This window comes from Eublepharis macularius, chromosome 9 (genome assembly GCF_028583425.1).
Source record: "Eublepharis macularius isolate TG4126 chromosome 9, MPM_Emac_v1.0, whole genome shotgun sequence".
In the NCBI taxonomy this organism is placed as follows: domain Eukaryota; kingdom Metazoa; phylum Chordata; class Lepidosauria; order Squamata; family Eublepharidae; genus Eublepharis; species Eublepharis macularius.
The window spans coordinates 30,946,790-30,967,309 of NC_072798.1; the positions used below are offsets into that span (position 1 = coordinate 30,946,790).

Consider the following 20,520-nt stretch of genomic DNA (forward strand, 5'->3'; position numbering starts at 1 on the left):
GGTCTCTGTTTCAGGGACCTTAGTAACCTGCTGGCCTAGTGAAGCAAATGTGTTTTCTTAACTAGAATGGAATTTTTCTCACTAACTCCTTTGTTTTTCTTGTACTCTCCCATTTTCAGCAACTGCTAACCAATGAATTTAGAGCAAGTATTTTTGTACAGCATAAAGGTTACAGCCCAGGCTTTTGTTCAGGAGAACTTGCTTGGAATATTTGAGCGTGTAAAATTCTCAAGCATGTGCTGAATAAACCAATCAATATGTAGCCTGCTTTTATTTCATTATTTTCTATGACATATGATTGCACTGAAAGACAGCTAGGAGGCTGTGGAGGGGGGATGTGAGAAACAGGAAATTGTTTCAGAACATTTGCACCAGAATAGCCGTTTGCAGTGTTGTTGTAAGGTTAGAACTAGTTTTGCATAGCGTACAAATTCACACAAAATTCCATTCTTCTGTTTTTCAGAGTCTATTGTTATGTCTTTCATTTAGTATTGTGCTTCTCAAATGCTTACCATTTTTCTATCATTGCCAAAAAGTACAAGCCCATTCTTGGTTACAAGACCAGGCTCAGTGGCTCCTTTTATTGCCAGTTCTTCACCAGGGGGTGCTGAACCTTCAAGCAATGATGACCCATACAAAGTAACCATCTACAAAAACAAAACAGAAAATGAACTGTGAATTGACTCAATGTTGATTAAAATAGTCACCTGTTAATAAGGGCAAAGGCCCTTTTGAAAGTGATTGTATATCACAGGTCAAATATATCCCCACCCACCCACCCCGCACACAGTTTTTTGTTTTTTTTGGTAAGTTCTGGCCCCATACTGCTTTGGTTTATCCCCTGATTTACGCATGCATTTTCCCCTTTGCCTTTAGTTTTGCTTTTTTTGTTTTTTTCTCATTTTTTTCTGGTTCTTTTGAGACTACTTTTACCCTTATCTTTTCTGGAAGCCAATTTTGAGTTAACTTTTTCTTTGTCCATTATGTTTCTTTCAGTTTGTCCCACCCATCCCAACCCACTTCTTGATTATTGGATGTTTGTCATCCTCATCATCAATTTATTTTGATACAGAATCAGCTCCGGAGAGGCAGCAATAATAAAGTAAGAAATAAAAGATGTTTGTCACTGTTGAACCACTCCTCCCCCGTACCTTACTTTCCCTCTCTTAGGTTTCTTTTCCATTTATTCTTTACAAATGTTCATTTCATACTGATATATCAACCCACCATTGCAATAATAGCAGGTGCAGTGGGTTCTCTGAATTCCCCATTTTCATTTTTTTTAAAAAGTAAGTCTCTAGCCTCTTCCATTGCAGAGATATGCCTTTCCCCTTATATGTCCACAAGGGAAGGAGCTAGAGACTTACTTTAAAAAAAGAATGAAACCTGAGAATTCTGAGAACACGATGCACCTATTATTACAACAGTAGGTCAATATTTCAGTATGCAATTGATGATTTTTTTAAAAAAATGCAAAAGCCCTGGAGGGGGGATAATCTGGAGCCAGAAAAAGCAGTACAGTTTGAAAAGCACATAGCTGCTGCTGCTGCTGCATGCTCTGTTCCAATAGAGGTTGGTTTGTCCCACTCATGCCAGTCTCTGCCTCCTGGCTCCTGTTTGGACTGTGGGGCTCTCCTGTTTGGATCATGGGGGTGGTGCTTAGGTATGGGTTGTAGAAGGGTCCCCCTCTTAGGCGTCCCCATGCAAAGACTGGCAGTGTGCTCATTTTCAATCTTGTTCTGAAAATTCAGCTTTTATATCTATATAGCAATATAAGCATGCACAAAAAATGACATCACTGATGATGTCACTGATAACGACAGCACCCTCGTTTGAAAATCCTGATTATGTAAGGCATATGAAGAATAAAATAAACTGACTTCACAACTGTAAAAATGCAAAGAGAAGATAGAAGAACTACACCCAAACTAATTTCAATGCTTGTGGATCAATTTCTAAGAAAAATTAGGAATAAGTGGAGTGTGCAGAAAAGCCCATAGAGAGACTGTAGCTGTGGCTCAATAAAAGAGCATGTGTTCTGCATGTAGAAGGTGATTAATTTAACCCCTGGCACCTGCATTTAAAGGCTGTCAAGTGACGGGAAAGATCTCTGGCCGAGACCCTGGAAAGTTCCTGCCAGTCAAAACAGGCAATATAGAGCTAGATGGACGAATGACCCTTCTCAGTATAACACAGCTTTACATTTCCAAGTACTTTATTGCTCTGATGTCAGAATGACATGATGAAAACAACAGAGATGGTTGTAGCATCTTAAAAATTAATCACTTTTGTGGACTAGAAGAGACAATTGTGGCATGACACGATTGCCACGATGAATTTGTCAGCCTTAAGGTGCCACAGGACTCCATGTCAATTTGTTACCCATGCTCAAATCACATGAATACTGCAGGAAAAATAAGCATTATTATTCATTGCATGTTACTGTTATTTCTCTCTGTCTCCTTATGGATTTGGCAAATGTGAGGAGAGGGGGAAAACGGCTCTTATTTTTCAGCAAACTGACACTTTGAGAGAACCACTGCTTCTTTAAATTATGTAATATAAAGAAAATCAGTTAAAGCCAACAAATTCAACTAAAAGAATGCCTTTTCTGCAATGTTTCATTCATGAGATAAAGTCAAAGTATTACCATTTCTTCTTCTTTTACTCCAGAAGTGCACACTGACAGCTACCACAGCATCCATCAGTTTTATAGCAGTCTAGCTATATGATGTTCATGTCTAATTAAAAACTTTGGGTCAGATGCTATGGAACTTTTGCTAATGGTAGGTATTTACTTTCCATATAAGGAGACATCTGTTGGTGCAAAATGCCCTCTTATTGGTGTGAATCTCATTATGCTGGCAGAAAACATGACTTCAGTGGAAAGTTTCCCTAGGATCCAACCCTTTCTCCTGACCTATATTCACATTTTTATCAACACACCTGGAATTCACAGTGCTCACCTGGTCACCGATCAGTGCCCAAGCACCAGGTACTTTATCATGCCCTCTGATCCAGTTGTGCAAAGCTAGCGCTGGTTGATCCCAAGAAATCTAAGACACCAAGTACAAGTTAATGTGTTAGTTTCTATTTGCATATGAGTTCACATTATTGTCCTTTCAGGTATGGACAAGATGAAAATTATGGTTAAAATTATGGCAAAGAGAAGGGGATATTATTACTGTAATTATTATTCAGAATATATGGATATCATCAAAGAGGAATGTATTCACTAATTGCTGATCACATGAGAAAGATGATATGATGGTGTAAAATGAGAGAAAAAAGAGGCTTCTGTTCAAATCACACCATTGGAGAAAGGACATTTGTAGTATTAATGCTGTAGATTCAATTTGCCCTGGCCCTACATCAAAGCAAATGGGACATGAAACATTATTGGTGGATGCTTAAGGGTCTCAGACAATTAGGAGAAGGCAACAGGAAGCTATTTGTTTATCTTTTCCCAGCAAGCAATAGGGTGGGTTACTCAGGATAGGTAGAGTTAATTGGCAAACACCCTGAAGCATCACAGCAATGGGGGGGGGGGGCGCGGTTTGGAACAGGCTGGTGCGCAGCAAGGGACCACTGTGAAGGAGCACCGAGGGGTGGGGGCTGAGTGGCATCTCTCAAACCTGCTAAGCACCTTGTAGCCCATCAGGGGAAGCGGATGAAGCTGGGAATCTCTCAACAAAGAATAGCTGTGCAGGCTGAGATAAATAAGGCTGGTGATAATCGCTGGCTGAGTTTGGAGCCAGAGTGGACCTGCCCAGTGGGCACCCCAAGGTGTTGCCTAGCACAGCCTAGCTTCAAAATGGTAGGCTTATTTAAATAAGCAGTGATGTAGATCAGCCATTTAAATAAATTTAAATATACAAAACTAGTTGAACCCACACTCAGTTGTTTTTGTTTTTATTGTCTTGTGTTGTATTTCAGGGTGCTGGGACAAACAACATTGTAACATTCTCACATGATAGGAAGAACAACCTGCTATTTCCAGATTGTTCTTCAAATAGTAACTGTAGGAAAAGATAGATGGGAAAGGAGAAGAGCAACTTCAGGCAATATTATCAAAATGTGTATTATGAATCTTTGCACTAATTACTTGAAACATTTACAAAATAGGAAACAGTGGTTATTTTAAAAAATGTAAACAGAAAATGGTATATATCATAATATACAGCTAATAAACTGCCCAGAATAATATTGTAAACATTTAAGGAACGAAGCAGACTATTTCTGTACAAGATATGCTTAATTCTCTTTCTTCTGCTACTTCAGAGCATCAATAATGCAAGTTGTACAAAACCTTTAAAAGCACATAGAATATTCTAAGGTGCCAACATTAAATCAGCATTGTTGGGGATAGTTCAAATATGACTGCTAATATTCTTGTAGTGGGTGCATAATGATCCTCTTTTCACTAGGAATGATAGAGGGGGAAACTCACATTTAAAAAATTCCATTATGGCTGCAATCCTAAAAACACTTTCCTAAGAGTATGTCCCATTGACATACTTCTGAGCAGGCCAACTTATGATTGCTCTGACAGCTGATGGGCTAATTTCCATTGGCTGTCAAGTGGAGAGAACACCTGCTGCACACAAGTTTCTAATTATAATGGACTGTTACGAAGCCCTTCTGAACTTCCTTGGAATACATTCAAGCATGAGGGTGAAAAGGTTACAGTAATAACTTCAAAAGTAATACAGTACACTACACTACAGTAATAAATTCAAAAGATGACAGTAATAACTTCAACCTATTACAATGTGGCCAAATAACACATATATGAAACACAAATGCAACACAATATTATGAAAGAGCAGACTTTCCTATTAATTAATGAAAAGCATTTGGGACTGAATTCAAAGATCAGTGAAGTGACTTGTTTGAATCTGAGTGTGTTTGTGTTTAAAGTACAATTCCATGGCATCCAATAAGCTTAGACTAAAGTTATGTTTATTGTCAGCAAAATATATGACATACTGTAAATGAGTCTTCTGGGATAGAGTGTCAGACTTGGACCTGGGAGTCCCATATTTGGATCCTGCTATGCCAAGAAAGCTTGCTGGCTAACCTTGGGCCGCTCGCACACTCTCAGCATAACCTACCTCAATGGATGTTTTGATGTTAAAATAGGGAAGGGAGAATCAGGTTTAAGGCTCTGAGCTCCTTGGAGGACGGGTGGGACAAAGATGTACAAGACAGATTATTGTTATCTTCCCCTCTGGGCACTGTACATCAGTAGCCACAATCATACTTTAGGCAACAACACACTGTTGTCAGCATTACCTCTGCATTTTCTTTCTTCTGGATACCTTCATAAGTTGCCCCTTCTTCAGACTGGGGGATACGAGGAGCTTTGCCATCAGCAATTAATTGCACTGCTTCTACCTAAAACACAACAACAAATAATAATGGTGATTTCTCCAGCAGACAACATTTTTTTTCCTGGCTGGCATTTTTAATAGATTATGGAAAAACCAACATTGCCATCCTATACAGAATTACTCCACACCAAGACCACTGAATTCAACTGACTTTGACTGGCATAACTTTGCATAGGACTGCACTACAAGACTCTTGAGTCAGGCAATGTGCTCTGAGACCAACCAATCAGCATTGTTTTATAACAGCAGCTGATGTCATGTACTGGGTCAATACATGGGAGTGATGAACAAGGAAGTGCCTGGTCTGACCTTAGACCAGCTGTGAATCCACTACATAGGTATCAGTTAAGTAAACTGCTGGCTCTTGGCCTCAGTCCACCATTTGCAATAGAATGATAACAGTGGGTGTCAGGAGGACCTGCCTTGCTCACTGTCAGAGTAGGAGGCAGTCCCCTCCTTGGAGCAGAATTCCCCCCACATACCATGCCAGGCATAACAGGCTCCCCAGAGGGAAGCAGAAGGAGAATCTATTTTAGAGAACCAGAGGACATGTGGAACCAGGAGCTCCAGATTAGACCCATCCATCTTGGAAGCACTACAGTGCTCCCTAACAAAACGAGGGTGGAAAGCCTGAACTAGGGGGAGAAGAGCATGCCTGGCAACTTGGGATATCCAGTTACTCAGTCTTACTTGGGAGGAAGGAGCTGAATTCTCAGTCATGGTGGAATCAGAGCTGTCACTCAAGCAACAGGAAGGGTAGGTTGGAGGCCATCAAGTCCTATAAGACTGCTGAAGTCTGATCTTTGCTGGTCCAACCTTCTTCAAGACTATTGTAGAAAAGATTCTGATGCTCCAGACCCTTGCCTGTCTCTCCAGTTATGGGATCCTGGAGATAGCTCCTGTACTTATCTGTTCTCAACTACTAGCCTGTTGCTCCCCAGCTGGTTAGGAAAGGGGCCGCTGGCCTACTTCACAGATTTTTAAAAACAATTTCTGCAAAAAATGTATGAAACACACTTTCAGCACTTTAAAAACATGCTATAGAATTACCACTAACTGTTCTTGCCAGTGATGCCATCTGTCCTATGGTGTGTTGTTATTTTCTCACGTAGGCTAAAATTATGCAGTGTGTTATTTGAAGTGCCAGCCAATGTTCCTTTCAAGTTGTTTGTGTTTTGCACAGAGACCCTTCTTACCATAGCCTTTATTCCTTCTGGGAAAAGAAACCGATTATACAGGTCATCCACTGTATCATTTGGGCCAACATCACATTCTCGCTGCAGGAGAACTGGTCCAGTGTCCAGACCATCATCTGCCCAGAAAACTGTAAATCCTGCTTTTCTGTCTCCTTGAATTAAAGTCCTGATAACAAGGACACATGGATGAGATCAAACCAAAACAGAAATATCAGCATTTTTCATTATAAGCTATGAAACAAGTACACCGATAACCTTGTAAATTTACAATAGAAGAAAGTGGGCTAGAAATAATTTACATATCAGTTTCTGTAACTTTTGCCACTTCAGTAACTTTTGCCCTTTTAAGGCTGCAAACCTGTATACACTCACTTTAGAGTAAGACAGGCACACTAAAGTCAACTGGATATATTTCCAAGTAATCATGCATAGAGTTAGAATGCACAAGTTGTATATAAGTGGCAACGCAAAAAAGAAGTCAAAACAGGTAAAGCCAAATCTAGGGGTCACTTGACCTCCATTTTGCCATTCCAGAGCCAGAGGATGGCAATGGAGAGAGGGTAGCAGCTATGGTAAAAAGCAGGCCTTTTTTCCAGCAGGAACGCTGTGGAACGGAGTTCCAGAATCTCTTGAAAATGGTCACATGGCTGGTGGCCCCGCCCCCTGATCTCTAGAGGGGAGTTTAGATTGCCCTCCGTGCCGCCGAGTGGCGCGGAGGGCAATCTAAACTCCCCTCTGTCTGGAGATCAGGGGGTGGGGCCACCAGCCATGTGACCATTTTCAAGAGAAAAAAGCCCTGGTAATAAGACTTGCCCAAAGACCACTCTGAAAACTGAGGCAAGTTTGTCATTCTCTATGTCTTAGGGTATCAGAGTTTTGTGATCTGCTTCTTAGCTTCCAACGATCACAGTGCTCTTCATCCTTCATAAACAGCATCACGTTTTGCCCTTGCTTTTGTGCTTATCTAGCAGTGTAGTTCTTTTTCAAAACTGAGGTCAGAATTGCCATTAATTTCCTACTGTAAAAAAAGTCTTTCTAAAACCTTGAGGGGCCAAGGAATTTCAGTGATGTTTAATTCTGGTCTGCTTTTATAGAGTGAGTAGAGTGAACTTCTCATATTGTTCCAGGAAAGAAATGGATGCAGCTGCCTTGAAATGCTGTAATTTACTTTCTGTAGGAGAAGTTTTTTATCATTATTTAATTTTTTAATCTCACCTTCCCTGCAAAGGACTCAGGTCAGTGTACAAAGTTCTCCCCTCCTCCATTTTACCCTCACAACAACCCTATAAAGCAGGTTAGGCTGAGAGGGAATGTTAATATATAATGAGTCCAACTCTTGCTGTGTATATAAAAGAAAATACAATTTAAATGTTTAATGTGGATATCCTTTATTACCATAGACAGTATAAAGTACGTTTATTCTAGGAACTACCTTGTGATAACTATCTTATTGTGATGCATCCGATGAAGAGAGCTGCAGTTCTCGAAAGCTTATGCTACAATAAAGTTGGTTAGTTTTAAAGGTGCTACTGGACTCTTTACTGTGATAACATCACATTTTACAGCTGGCTAGTAGAAAGTAGGGGAGAGAAGGCAGCGTGGTATAGGCTGATATCATCAGATCTCAGATGAGGACCACCAAGGAAGGTTCTGCAGAGAAAGGTCTTGTTTACTCACCAATTGATTGCAGACGCCCCTCTATGACGGGGAAGGATTGACGGATGATAAATAATAGAACCATGCTTAGGACTGTCAATAATATCCATGGGAATGAACTGTGTGCAGAATGGAAGTACGTTTAGCTCTGCTCCAACTGATGTATAGGCTTCAAGAACTTCCTGGATAGTCTTGCCCTTAACCCTCCACTTTGGGAACTTAAATACAGGAGTTCCATCTTTTTCTGCAGCAGATGCTGGAGGGTGGAAAGAAAGGAAAACAGAATGCTTTCAAATATTCTCCTTAATTGAAAATAATTAAATGCAAAATGCATACTTGCAAAATGTGTAGGAATGTAACAGCCAATGCAGTACAGTAGAAAAAAGCATAATTTGTGGTAGGGTATGAGCTTTTGTGAGTCACAGCTCACTTCTTCAGCTACCACTATGGTACTGTGGTTAAACTATTCGGCTAGGATCTGACAGACCAGGTTTGAATCCCCAATCTGCCATGAAAACTTACTAGGGACTTTGGACCAGTCGCACATCTGGCCAACTCTACCTCACACAGTTGTTGTGAGGATAAAATGGAATGATGAAAGTCACTTTGAGTGCCCACTGGGGAGAAGTGCATAAATAAACAAAAGTGTCCCTCTGATGTTACCTTAGTAGTGATGGCTGCAACATGCGCTTCTCTCACCCTTCTCTCAAGTACCATCAGAACATTTAGGACATGAGGGGAGAAGCCCATGATGTGGCATCTTCCCACACTAATATCACTTCTCCTGGAAAACAGAGAAACCTAGGTATGGCGAAGAGAACATGTTGTGGACTTCTAGGGCTTAGATCTTATGTTGTGATGTGAGACCATTTGATTAGCATTGTAATCCAAATCTAACAAAGTGGAACGATGAAAACTGATGCTACAATAAATCAATTAGACTTTCAAATGCCCTTATACTCTCTGTTGCATGTTCATTGTAATGCAGTGTCAGGTGAAGCTGCCTGTAATGGGTGATAAAGAGTTTAATCAGCTTATGATTGATAAGAGATCTTGATACTCTAGGAAGCCATCAGTTAGCCACTTCCCAACAAATAAAACTGCAATGAATTATATATTTCGATGTATTGTCGAAGGCTTTCACGGCCGGAGAACGATGGTTGTTGGGGGTTTTCCGGGCTGTCTTGCCGTGGTCTTGGCATTGTAGTTCCTGACGTTTCGCCAGCAGCTGTGGCTGGCATCTTCAGAGGTGTAGCACCAAAAGACAGATCTAGGGGTCAAGTGACCCCAGTGGGTCAAGTGACCCCTAGATCTGTCTTTTGGTGCTACACCTCTGAAGATGCCAGCCACAGCTGCTGGCGAAACGTCAGGAACTACAATGCCAAGACCACGGCAAGACAGCCCGGAAAACCCCCAACAACCATAATTATATATTTCGTTAGCAACAAAGTCCATTGTGTTTAACAATACAATGGGCTCTAGCGGGGCCTTGTGCAGAATTCCTGCATCCGCAGTGGGCCAATTTTAGCTTCAACCTGGCCACAATTGGGCTGGTGCAGAGCACAGGAGCACTCCAGGGCCCATCGCATCTCTCCGGCAGTATTCCTGGGCTGCACACCAGCCCAATTCAGCCTCAAACAGGTGGAAAATGGGCCAGTGAGGAGTGCAAGAGCACTCCAGGGCCCATCGCACCACCCCAGCAGTGTTCCTGCACTCTGCACTGGCCCGATTTGGCCTCAAGCAAGCAGAAATTGGGCCAGTGTGGAGCGCAGCACTACTTCAGGGCCCACTGAGCCACCCCAGCAGCGTTCCTGCACTCTGCACCAGCCCAATTCAGCCTCAAACAGGCAGAAATCGGGCCGGTGTGGAGTGCAGGAGCACTTCAGGGCCTGTCGCGCCACCCTGGCAGCATTCCTGCACTCTGTACAGGAGTGCGGGAGCACTCCAGGGCCTATTGTGCTGCCCCAGCCTGCTCCTGGGCCAGTGTGGCAGGCCTCCCCGGTGCCTCAGCAGCTGCAGCAGCACAGCCCTCTGGAGACCTCAAGGGGACTGCTACAGCAATGGAGAAGGCTGGTGCGGGAGCGTGGCTCTCCCCACCAGGTGGTAGTGCTGGGCCATGCCGGGCCTTCCCATAGCCGCTGCGGAGCCTTGGGGGGGGGGGCGGTGCATGGGTCCTCGCCTCCTCCTAAGCAAGCCATATTGGCAGCGGCTCTTTGTCCTCATACAGGCCAGAGTGTGCCTACACAGGGGATAAAAAGTGAGTCATCACCAATATCGTAGGATTAGCCTCATGCAAAGAAAAATCAACATGAGGTATCTTGACATAGCTTAAGACACAGTCCCACTATAAATATCATTCTGATGGTCCAATATAAGTACTTACCCAAAGGGTCAGCCTTTCCATTTTTGTCTGGGACTGTGAAAACTCCCACAATTTTGTGACCTTCTTTTTGCAAGTGCCGGTAGACTTCTTGTCCAAAAATACTCTGACCTATTAAAGCTAGCTTCAGTTTATTTTGGTAATACATCTGTTGGAACAGTAAAAGCAAAATTCGTATCAGAAAACATGAAACTCTCCTTACCAAACTGGCTCATTAGCATGGATTCCTCCTAGGAAGAAATCTGTTCATAATATTTGATCACAGTGGGTTAGATCCAGCCAGTTTTGTGCTCACTGTTCCTTAATACAGCCTCCATCCCATTTGGCTTTTGTCCATGCAGATCCCATAATCCCGAGCATAGCCTTTTGGGGTGATCAAAGGAGACCTCCAGAAAAGCTGGTCAGATCCAACTCAATGCCTGCTCAGTTGCATGTGATTTCTTTGCTACATGTCTACAACTGTAGGAATTGAGTTTATTAAATATTTCTTCTAGCCCTCCTAATATATATTTATTGTGGCATATATTGTGGCTTCTCCTACAACTCTGTGAAATAGGTTATGCTAAAAAAGTGAAAGCCCCAAGGCCATCTAAAGAGCTTCATGGCAGAGTGAAAGTCTGAACACAGATCTCTCCACTACACCATGTCAGCCAATAACAGCTTCCCACTAAATGGAAAAAAGCAATGAACAGTGGAGCCCCTTCTGCACCAGGAACGTAACTCCTCACTATCCCAGAAGTCAAGCCGAAAGGCATGGAATCAGCTTGTCTGAGCCCTTTCATACATCTCATGTTTGGTCAGTGCGGTGCCGTTCTTTTTGGTCTGCACCATATCAAAATGCATCAGGACTGATGAGTGCTGGCACTTTCGTCACCATTGACATCATGAGTGATGTCACAGCACCAGCCCTTTCCTTTTTTCTTTTTGCACACGTGATGAATCAGTGCATTAGTGGAGCAATGGATCCATCTTTTTCCTGGATTTCTCCCTCTCAACCCATCGGTGCATTAATCCTACGATGGATTTAATTTTTTTTAAAAAATGAGTGGAAAGGGAAATGGAAAGCAGGGAGCGGGGGGGAGGAATGGAAAGGCGGAAGAGGAAGTGGCTGGATAGACAACAGTGGTCAAATCACAATGAAGTGGGCTGGCAAAGAGTGGCAGCAGGGAGGGTGGAATGCTTAAAAAAACACAATAAAGAGTATGCATGGGGGAGCAGCACACTGGAAAATGGATTTTTTTAAAAAAGTCAGGATATACACACTCCAAGGAAAGTCGTGGAAAAGCCACATAGTAACCGAAATGACTACTCATGGTAGCAAATCGGTTGCAGGTGGTCACGAAAAAAAAATGCTTCAGTATGGAAAATGAACCAGTGAAACTGGCCCATGCAGAAAGGGCTTGGGTCCATGGGGCAGTTTTTTGGACATGAAAACCACAAGCAGGGAGAATAAAGCCAGTTTTCCTGGCATGCTGTAGTTGAAAACAGAAAAGTGCTGGTGTGCATGTGGAAGGTACAAAGCTCTCATTGCAAATGTGATACAAAATCCTCATGTTGTTCCCCAACAAATACAAGGACTGTAATGTATAGGAGCATAAGAAAGAAGTGTACTCTGTTTTGTGTGAAAATCACAGAGTGCAGCTGTCTATTCTGCTGCAAGGTTGTGTTTAATTCTGATTGCAAAATATACATCTGTGCAATTCTCTGTATATCTTTTGCTTTATCATTACACTGATACAGGTACAGTATTATAGAAATAGCAAGAAAAGCTGTCCATAAATAATTGTTTTCCTTGGCAGATATCACCATACTACTAAATCTCAACCCAGTCACCTAAAAATGTCCTGATTCATATAGCTGGCCTAACACAGAAAGAGAGAGATGGTAGTCAGGTGAGGTATATGTGTGGGCAAACTATCACTGACTTGTTACATAGCTCCTACAGAGTTATCAAATACACACGACAAAAAGTACCTCAGAGAATGTCCTACAGCGTTATTCAAGTAGTACCAATTGGTAAAGATGACTAAACTTTGGAAATACATTTTTTAAAATAGTCCAAAACATATTTGTTTAAACATTTGTAACTCCTGTAGCAGCAAAATAAGTCAAGAGCCCAGTGGCACCTTAAGATTCCTGTTTTATGCCTAAAAATTCCTCGCGATCAGTAGCATCCGTATTCCTTAGCCACAGGATTCAAAGTATTCTCTTCCAAGGTAGGCCTTAGGGCCAAGCTACAAGTGACGAATGACACAGGTTGGACACTTGTCAGCTTCCCTCAAGTTTTGATGGGAAATGTAGGCATCCTGGTCTTGCAGCTTGGCTCTCCAACTGCTGTCCAATGGACTTTTCAACTGTCACTTGTCCAACATTCTGCCAAGCTGCCTACATTTCCCATCAAAACTTGAGGGAAGCTGACAAGTGTCCAACCTGTGTCATTTGTCACTTGTAGTTTGGCCCTGAGAATCAGCTAGTTCAATCTCCCCCATCAGACAAAAGAGTGACTAGATGTCAAAGGCTCCATGCAGGCCAGAGTCCGTTCATGGGGAAAAAACTGGTGCAAGCTCAGGGTCAATAATCTGTAGCTTCCATTCCAGAATTTGTTATGTTTGTTCTCCCACCACACATGAATAAATTATGAAACATTTGCAAAGAAGTTAGCAAGAACAAAGAGAGAGAGAGTTTTCACACAAGTGCTACTTTGTTTTCAAGGAAGTGACAAGATGTCTTTCTGTGACTGCAGAGTCTTCTTTCAGTTCTGCTGGGTGCCGTACGTGAAAATCTGAAGCGAGCTCCTCCCCATCCAGATGCAATGCGCTGCCACCAGTCACTCCGTCTCATAGTTAGCATTGCTGATGCAATTCCAAGGAGCTCAGATTAAGCCTTCTTACTGTATCAGCCCCTTGGTGTGGATTTTTCATTCAAACAGCTGAGAGCACATGGTGCTGTGGTTGTTGTATCTGGAGTATGACTGAAGAAAACCTGGCTTTAAATTCCCATTGGCCATGAAGCTACTTGCAGACCTTTGGGCATTCATTTTCTTTCAGCCTAACCTGCCTCACAGCGTTGTTGTGGAGGAGAAGAGAACCATGTCTGTTACCCTGAGCTTGTTGAAGGAAGGATATGATAGAAATGCACTAAATAATATATCAAACATAGTATTTAATCTATCTGGGCTTCAGGAAAGCAAATTTGTATCTGCAAATTTCACTGCTTGGATCGGGTTGACTTTCCAAGCAACACTAATTTAAGGGGGACAAGTATACAAAAGGGACTTTCTGCATGACACCTGAAAACAGAACATTGCTTTAGCTCCTCAAGCGATTTTTTTCATTGTCAATAGCACAATATCCTGTAAACTATTCTGCTACAGGATGAAGGCATAACTTGGGCCATTCATCATCTTTAAAAAAAAACCTGCTTGATGTGATCTATGTAGAATTCAGAGTCATGTTGCAGGCTTATGTTTAGCTTCAAAAGATTTTTTTGGAAATCCTCTAAATGAAATAACGTGCTCTTAGAGGAGAAATTATGTTGCACGTTGCTACATGCTCACTACACTTTTGCAAACATATTCTATCCAGAAATCACAATAATAGACAGCCAACTTTTGTGTAGTGGTTAGAATCATGGGCTTGGGAGATTGCACTTCAAAGCCTCACTCTCCCATGAATAATCTGACACTGGGCCAGTCACTACCCCTAAGCCTAAGCTACTTAACAGGGCTGTGTTGTGTGGGTAAAATGGAACATCCCTTTGTGAGTTGTTCTGAACACCTTCAAGAAAAGGTGGGGTACTAATATGATTAATAAATAAATTACAGCAATTAATGCACTCTCATGTGTTGCATTTTCCCATGCTTTAAAAACGTGCTTGGAATGACATCAGAGGACATACGCATATCAAAACCACAAGCAGATGTGCACATCAGTCAAGAAGCAAGAGAGTTGAATACTGCATGTGCACACACATATATGTACACCCATCATCTTGTACATGGACCCAAAGAATGACCATCGGACAGACAGGTTGATAAGTTAAACATTACACAAAACTAGGCAGCATTATGTGCAGTTTCCAAGCCTTCCAATGCAAGGTGTTGCGCCTTTAGAAATAGGAGCATCACATCGGAAAAGGACCTCCCGTCAGTCCTGGGAATGCTGGAAATCGCACCCTGCCCAAATTCAAGCGACAAGTTGCTGTTTTTTTAATTGCCATTTTGTTACCAAAGCTCCAATGTCGGTCCTCCCCATTCATTCCAGTCCTTTCCTATAGATGTTCTTTCCTATTGCCACGCAAAACAAAATAAAATATATATTTTTTTAAATCCCAGTCTTTTTGCAAGCGCCCCTCAAAGGGCAAGGGAGCCCTCCGGTGGGACCTGCCCGGCATCCACCCGGCCCCCTCTCCTATACTCACCGTGGCAGTGGTGGAGAATTTCCTCAGCAACTGGTTGGCTTTCGCCAGCATTGTGGGCGCGCGAGTCGAGGGCCAGTCCCGGATTTGGGTCGGAAGGACGAGGCGCGAAGGCAGGAGCGCGCGGCGGGCAGGAGGAGGGCTCCCTTCCCCGGCTCTGGGATGCCCGGCGGCGAGCCTGCCAGCAGCACCAGCAGCACCAGCGCCGCGCGTCTGATGCAAGAGCCAGGCCGCCGATCGCGTTCCCCACGGCCGCGCGCAAACGGCAGGCGCGCCAACTCGGCGGGGGGCGAGAGTCTGCGTGCGCCGGCTTGCCCGCCCTTCCCTCCCAGCCAGTTCTTAGGTTTAAAAGGGGGGTGGGCTGGGGCGGACACGTTTGTCGCCCTGCGACCTGAGCACAGACGCGGGCCAGACAGCCCCTTTCCTCCCTCGCTCGGCGGAGCAGGCAGGCATTCTACAATTCCTGGGACAGGAAGGCGTGGATGAGCATTCACAACGTAAATCATGTCCAAGACACCATTTTTTAATTTACATTTATATCCCACCGTTGTCCCCAGTGAGGACTCAGAGCAAATTACATCTCTTCTATTTTATTCTCACAATAACCCTGTGAGGTAGTTTTGGCTGAAAGGTATGTGCGCTCGTGCCTTCGTTTCCAGCCCCAAGCCCCAAATCTCCTGCGGGTCTGGCCCTCGACTCTCGCGCCCTGAATGCTGGGGACAACTAACCATTTGCTGAGGATATTCTCTACCACAGCCACAGCGAGTGGCCCAAGGCTGCCCAGAACAGTAGTTAAGTGGTTGGGTTGTGTGAATCAGCACTTTGCAGGTTTGAATCCTACTCCTGCCTTGAGCTCAGCCGGTGGCCTTGGGTAAGCTGCTCTTCTCAGCCCCAGGTCCCCAGCTGTGTAGTGGAGATAATAATAACACTGACTTTGTTCACCCCTCTGAGTATATAAGTACACTGTTGTTATTACATGGCAGAGTGGGGATTAGAACCTAGGTCTCACAGATCCTAACCCGACTGTAGGCTAATACTGGCTAAAAGACCAAGACTGAAATCAAGTAATAGTAATTGGAATAAAAAACACTGGGTCTAGTTTTTATAAAATAGCATAAAAGCCAATTCATTAAAAGCAGTATAACATCCATGCCATTAAAAATGATTCAATAACCTATCTTCCTAGTTAATTTTTATTCCATCTTTTCTTTAATTAGCTGCCTGGGCGGGGGGTAGTATAGGCTGCTCTGCCTTCCCCTGTTTATCCCCCCTCTTTGAGACAGGTAAGGTGGGGAAACTGCCACTGGCCCAAGGTCACCCGGCAAGCTTCAGGGCAGAGTGGAGATCTGAACTTGGGTCTCCCAGATTAACCCCTACAACTCCTGTAAGCACTACATACTTTTTATCCTTAATACAGCTTCATGTGTTGCAGGGCTAAGCCGTTAGTCCATTACTACCACTCGGGATCTTTGAAGAAACAGCAGCATGCAATTGTGGTGGTTGTTTGTTGTGACAGGAATCAGAAACATTTATTATCAGAGGTTATTTAATACAAGACAATGTCCTACTTAAGAGAAAGAATGAAGAGAAAAAATATTTTGAAGGAGATAAAAAAGAATGAAAGAAATCTCCCGGAAATATAAATATTTCTCAACTCATTAAAAAAGATTTGTTAAGATGGGGAAAGAAAGTGAAAGAATCTCTGATTGACCCCTGAGCTAAAAAATTTGGATAGAACATATTAATGGAACAATAGGAAAACTGGTTGAAAAGGGTTGAAATTTACATTAAGCTCTAGTCTTAAAAAGATTTTTTATAAGATGATGTATCATTGGTATATGACTCCTGAGTAACTGGCCAAAATGTACAAGGGAACTTCAAGTCTGTGCTAGAAATGCAAACAACATGAAGGAACATTTTACCATATGTGGTGGGCATGTAAAAAAGTGAAAAGATTTGGATACAAATACAACTATTAATTCATAAGATTTTAAAGTGTAGTATACAATTGAAACCAGAGTCTTTTCTTTTGGGACTGATGGACATTTCAGCTGGAAAGAAGTCCTGGAACTTTGTTTTTATATTTGACAATGGCAGCAATCTTATTATATGAGCAAAACTGGAAGAATCCAACTTTGCCTACAGTAGAGGAATGGTTGGTGAAGGTCTTGGAATTTGCAATGATGGCAAAACTGGCTTCATTGATTAGAGAAAAAACAATAAATTCGTTTATTGTTGATTGGAAACCTCTTACAGACTTTTTGCAGGAAATAGATAATAATGATTTAATGATCTGTGGGGTTTGCAAAATGAGGAATTTGAACATTAGAAAAAAGAGAGCTTTTCTTTGTAACAGAGTAAAAGAAAAATTGATAATTATATTTGTCACGTAGAAAATCAGAATATTCTTTTTAGCTAATATCATTTCTTTTTGTTTTTTGTTTTATTAATTGCCATTTTTTGTTTTGTTAGTCTCTGTGTAGTTATCTTTCGTTTCCTTTATGTAAAATTCTTAATAATTAAAAAAATAATAAGAAAAATCTGACTTATGTCTGCTAGAATTGAAGTACTCTAAGCTGCCACAACGCAGCTCCACTGCTGTCACCCTATTCACAAGCTCTTGGTAAAAGAGGGAAGTGGAAATACACAATGTATAGACAGAGCCAAATTCTGAAAACAAAGCAGGAATCCTGTGGCACTTTATAAAAGAACACGTTTATTCTAGTATAAGCCTCCACAGACTACTGCCCACTTGCTTATGCTCGAAGTGGCAGATATATGCAAGGTTATTGAGCAGAACAGGGTGTGGTATTAGGATGTCAAATTAAGATGTAATCAAGAAAAGTCCATTGACCATTCACAATAGTAATAATTGGTGATATAACACTTCCTGTACTTTTTTGCTTTTCATGGCCTTTTGACTTTGCTGTTTACAGCATTTTTCTTCTAAAATGTACATATAGAGAGAGATTGGGCCAGCCACTGTGTTCAGAGTATCAGACTAGTTTTGGAGACACCCAGATTTGAATCCTCACTCTGCCATGAAAGATTGCTAGGTGACCTTGGGACAGTCACACACTTTCAACCAAACCATTTGGGAGGGATGTGGGGTATAAACAAAACAAACAAACATCTCTTCTGCCCACTCAGTATCTGCCTCATGAATCTGATGACATGGTTTCTAGACTATAACAGCTAGTATAGAAGTTAGTCTTTAAGGTGCCTCAAACTATGCATAGCTATTTTGTTATTTTAATGCACCATTTTTCATAATTTCTTCTAGTTTTACTAGTTACGGATCAAGAAGCTATGGAAGACACTGAACTCCTTCCCTCTCAGAACACTAGAAACCTTATAGAAACTGTCTGGTTTCTAACGTTATAGTAGGCATTGTTCACACACTTTTTCCATCCACAAGGACTGGAAACTTGCTTATTTTAAAAATTAGAGCCAAGATTCTCAAAAAACTGATTTTGTGCCCAGTAATACTTTATGTGCATGTATGTGAGTGGGTGCTACTGCAGAATTACAACATACATACAGTCCTGGACATAGAAAAAGGTGCACAGAAGATGGGTTCATGTCTGTAAAGTCTCATCATCACTTTCTTGTAGTGAGAGTGATCCCTGGAATATACCCAACTCTGTCCCTTAAAGGAGAAAATTAGAGTAAGTGATTAGTAAGATTTCGAGGAGAGAGGTAGCTAGTCTTCTGTTACTGATTTTCTCATTGAATGACTGCAGATAAGCTTTCAAGGAACTCCCAAGATTCCCCATAACACTCATGTTGAAAACCAACTGGTGGTGACATTCTAGAGACAAAAAGGGATGACCTGTGAAACAAGAGGGGTCCCCTGAAATAATTGCCACTGGACAACTCTAGGATGGAATTTCATACATATGGGACTATAGGATATCCAAGTGCCACAAGATAGCTGGAAGTCTCTCCTTTTCAAAAAAATTCTTAACAACGAAGCAAGAATACCATACATCTACCAATTAATTTTAATCTAGCAGGTTCAGGAAGGAGGGGCAGTTCATTGCACTTCAAAAGATGAACCCACAAGATACATTCTTAGAGCACCTATATGCAGGGTCCGTAGTACCACTGAACCTTTCTGGCTGTGAAAAACACACTGCCAGTAACATATCCCTCCCATGTCTGCCATAGTCCTGTTGAGCAGGTGTGTGCTGGGAATTCCATCCTTAGAACTTAATTCCCAGGGGGAGATGGGGGGGGGATAAAGGTTTCCCTGCTCCATTTCTTCTGCCTTAAATGGCCCCAAGGAGTCACTGTGTACTAATGAACTACACAGTATGTGTACTAATGAACGACACTAATTTTTCCTAATATGGCAAACAGCGGCTCTTCAGTAGACTATTTATTGTTCCCGCTGTATCTGAATTACCAAGAATAATGATTCTATGTAACAAATTGTAGCAAGATTTATTTCTAATTCAAGTATGTTTTTTCATACTCGTGAAGCTCTTCCCAGTCTTAACAGCACAGATTGCTACAGCTGGAAATCAATCGTTATGTATCCTTGGAAATCAATCATTATGTAACTTTTGGTAGACATATTTGAAATATACACTTCAGTTTAGCCAAGCAATTCACAAACTCAACACAAAATCTAATTAATATAATTGTCAATGCTGATTATCTTAAATCTTACAAAAGAAAATCTTGATCAAAGCACTTGAGGAAAAAAAATAGAACAGTAGCAGAAGAATAAAGTATAAAATCATAGTGTCTGAAGAAATGCTGCCATCTTGTGAGTGCACTCGAAAAGTGTTTATTTTTTTTCAAATGGTATCATTATCTAAAATACTAGTACAGTTAAAGTGTTAGCAGTACTAGTTGTCTGAGGATAGATCAGGAAATGGCACGGGTCTAGCAGAAGCCTTACAATCTAAGATTGCAGTCTGTAGAAACCCAAGCAAACTTGTACGTTCGCTGACTATAGCTACTGATATCCATGAGACTTCCCCACACCTCTTGCTCTTTACAGCATGCCAAATTGACAAGTTAGTAGCGATGAGAATAGAAAATACGGAAGTTTATCCAGGTAATATCTCTGGTCATGGCTATATGTTGGATTTGAAAAATTTATAAGTGAACAGGGAAGAATAAGATCTTGGGGCTATTATAGTCAGACTGTTGGCTCAAAAGCTATCAGGTATCTGCAATATATGCAGATAAGGAATTTTGTTTAATGAAGCAGATCAAAAACAAGAACTCGCTAGACCATTAACAGCTATGGAGAAATGGTTATATAATCCACCGACACAAAAAACGGATTACTCTCTGAACTTCACAATTTGCTCCAAGATGATGAAAAATTAACCACATTTACCCCTGAAAAAGTTGGAAGGAGCTCTAAAACAAAAACCATCAGCAGAAGAATGTAACAATGTATTTAAAAATGTGTTACAGTTATCAAAATGTGAAGATCAGAAAAAACTGCCTAAAGGTGATT

General features: G+C 41.7%; 1 protein-coding gene across 2 annotated transcripts in view; it reads right to left on the reverse strand.

Moving 5' to 3' along the window:
• Positions 1 to 15,095, reverse strand: part of ALDH1L2 (aldehyde dehydrogenase 1 family member L2) — a 37,763-nt gene extending 22,668 nt beyond the window's left edge. The window contains exons 1-7 of one of the 2 annotated variants that reach the window (XM_054988439.1): positions 15,045 to 15,095; positions 10,629 to 10,773; positions 8,267 to 8,501; positions 6,590 to 6,755; positions 5,296 to 5,397; positions 2,967 to 3,056; positions 513 to 647 (exon numbers count right to left, since the gene is read on the reverse strand). In XM_054988439.1, coding sequence (XP_054844414.1) covers positions 513 to 647; positions 2,967 to 3,056; positions 5,296 to 5,397; positions 6,590 to 6,755; positions 8,267 to 8,501; positions 10,629 to 10,773; positions 15,045 to 15,095 — 924 coding nt within the window. Of the gene's footprint in view, positions 1 to 512; positions 648 to 2,966; positions 3,057 to 5,295; positions 5,398 to 6,589; positions 6,756 to 8,266; positions 8,502 to 10,628; positions 10,774 to 15,044 lie in introns of those variants that run through there. The other variant, XM_054988440.1, reaches the window with a different exon arrangement.
• Positions 15,096 to 20,520: the final 5,425 nt, after the last annotated feature.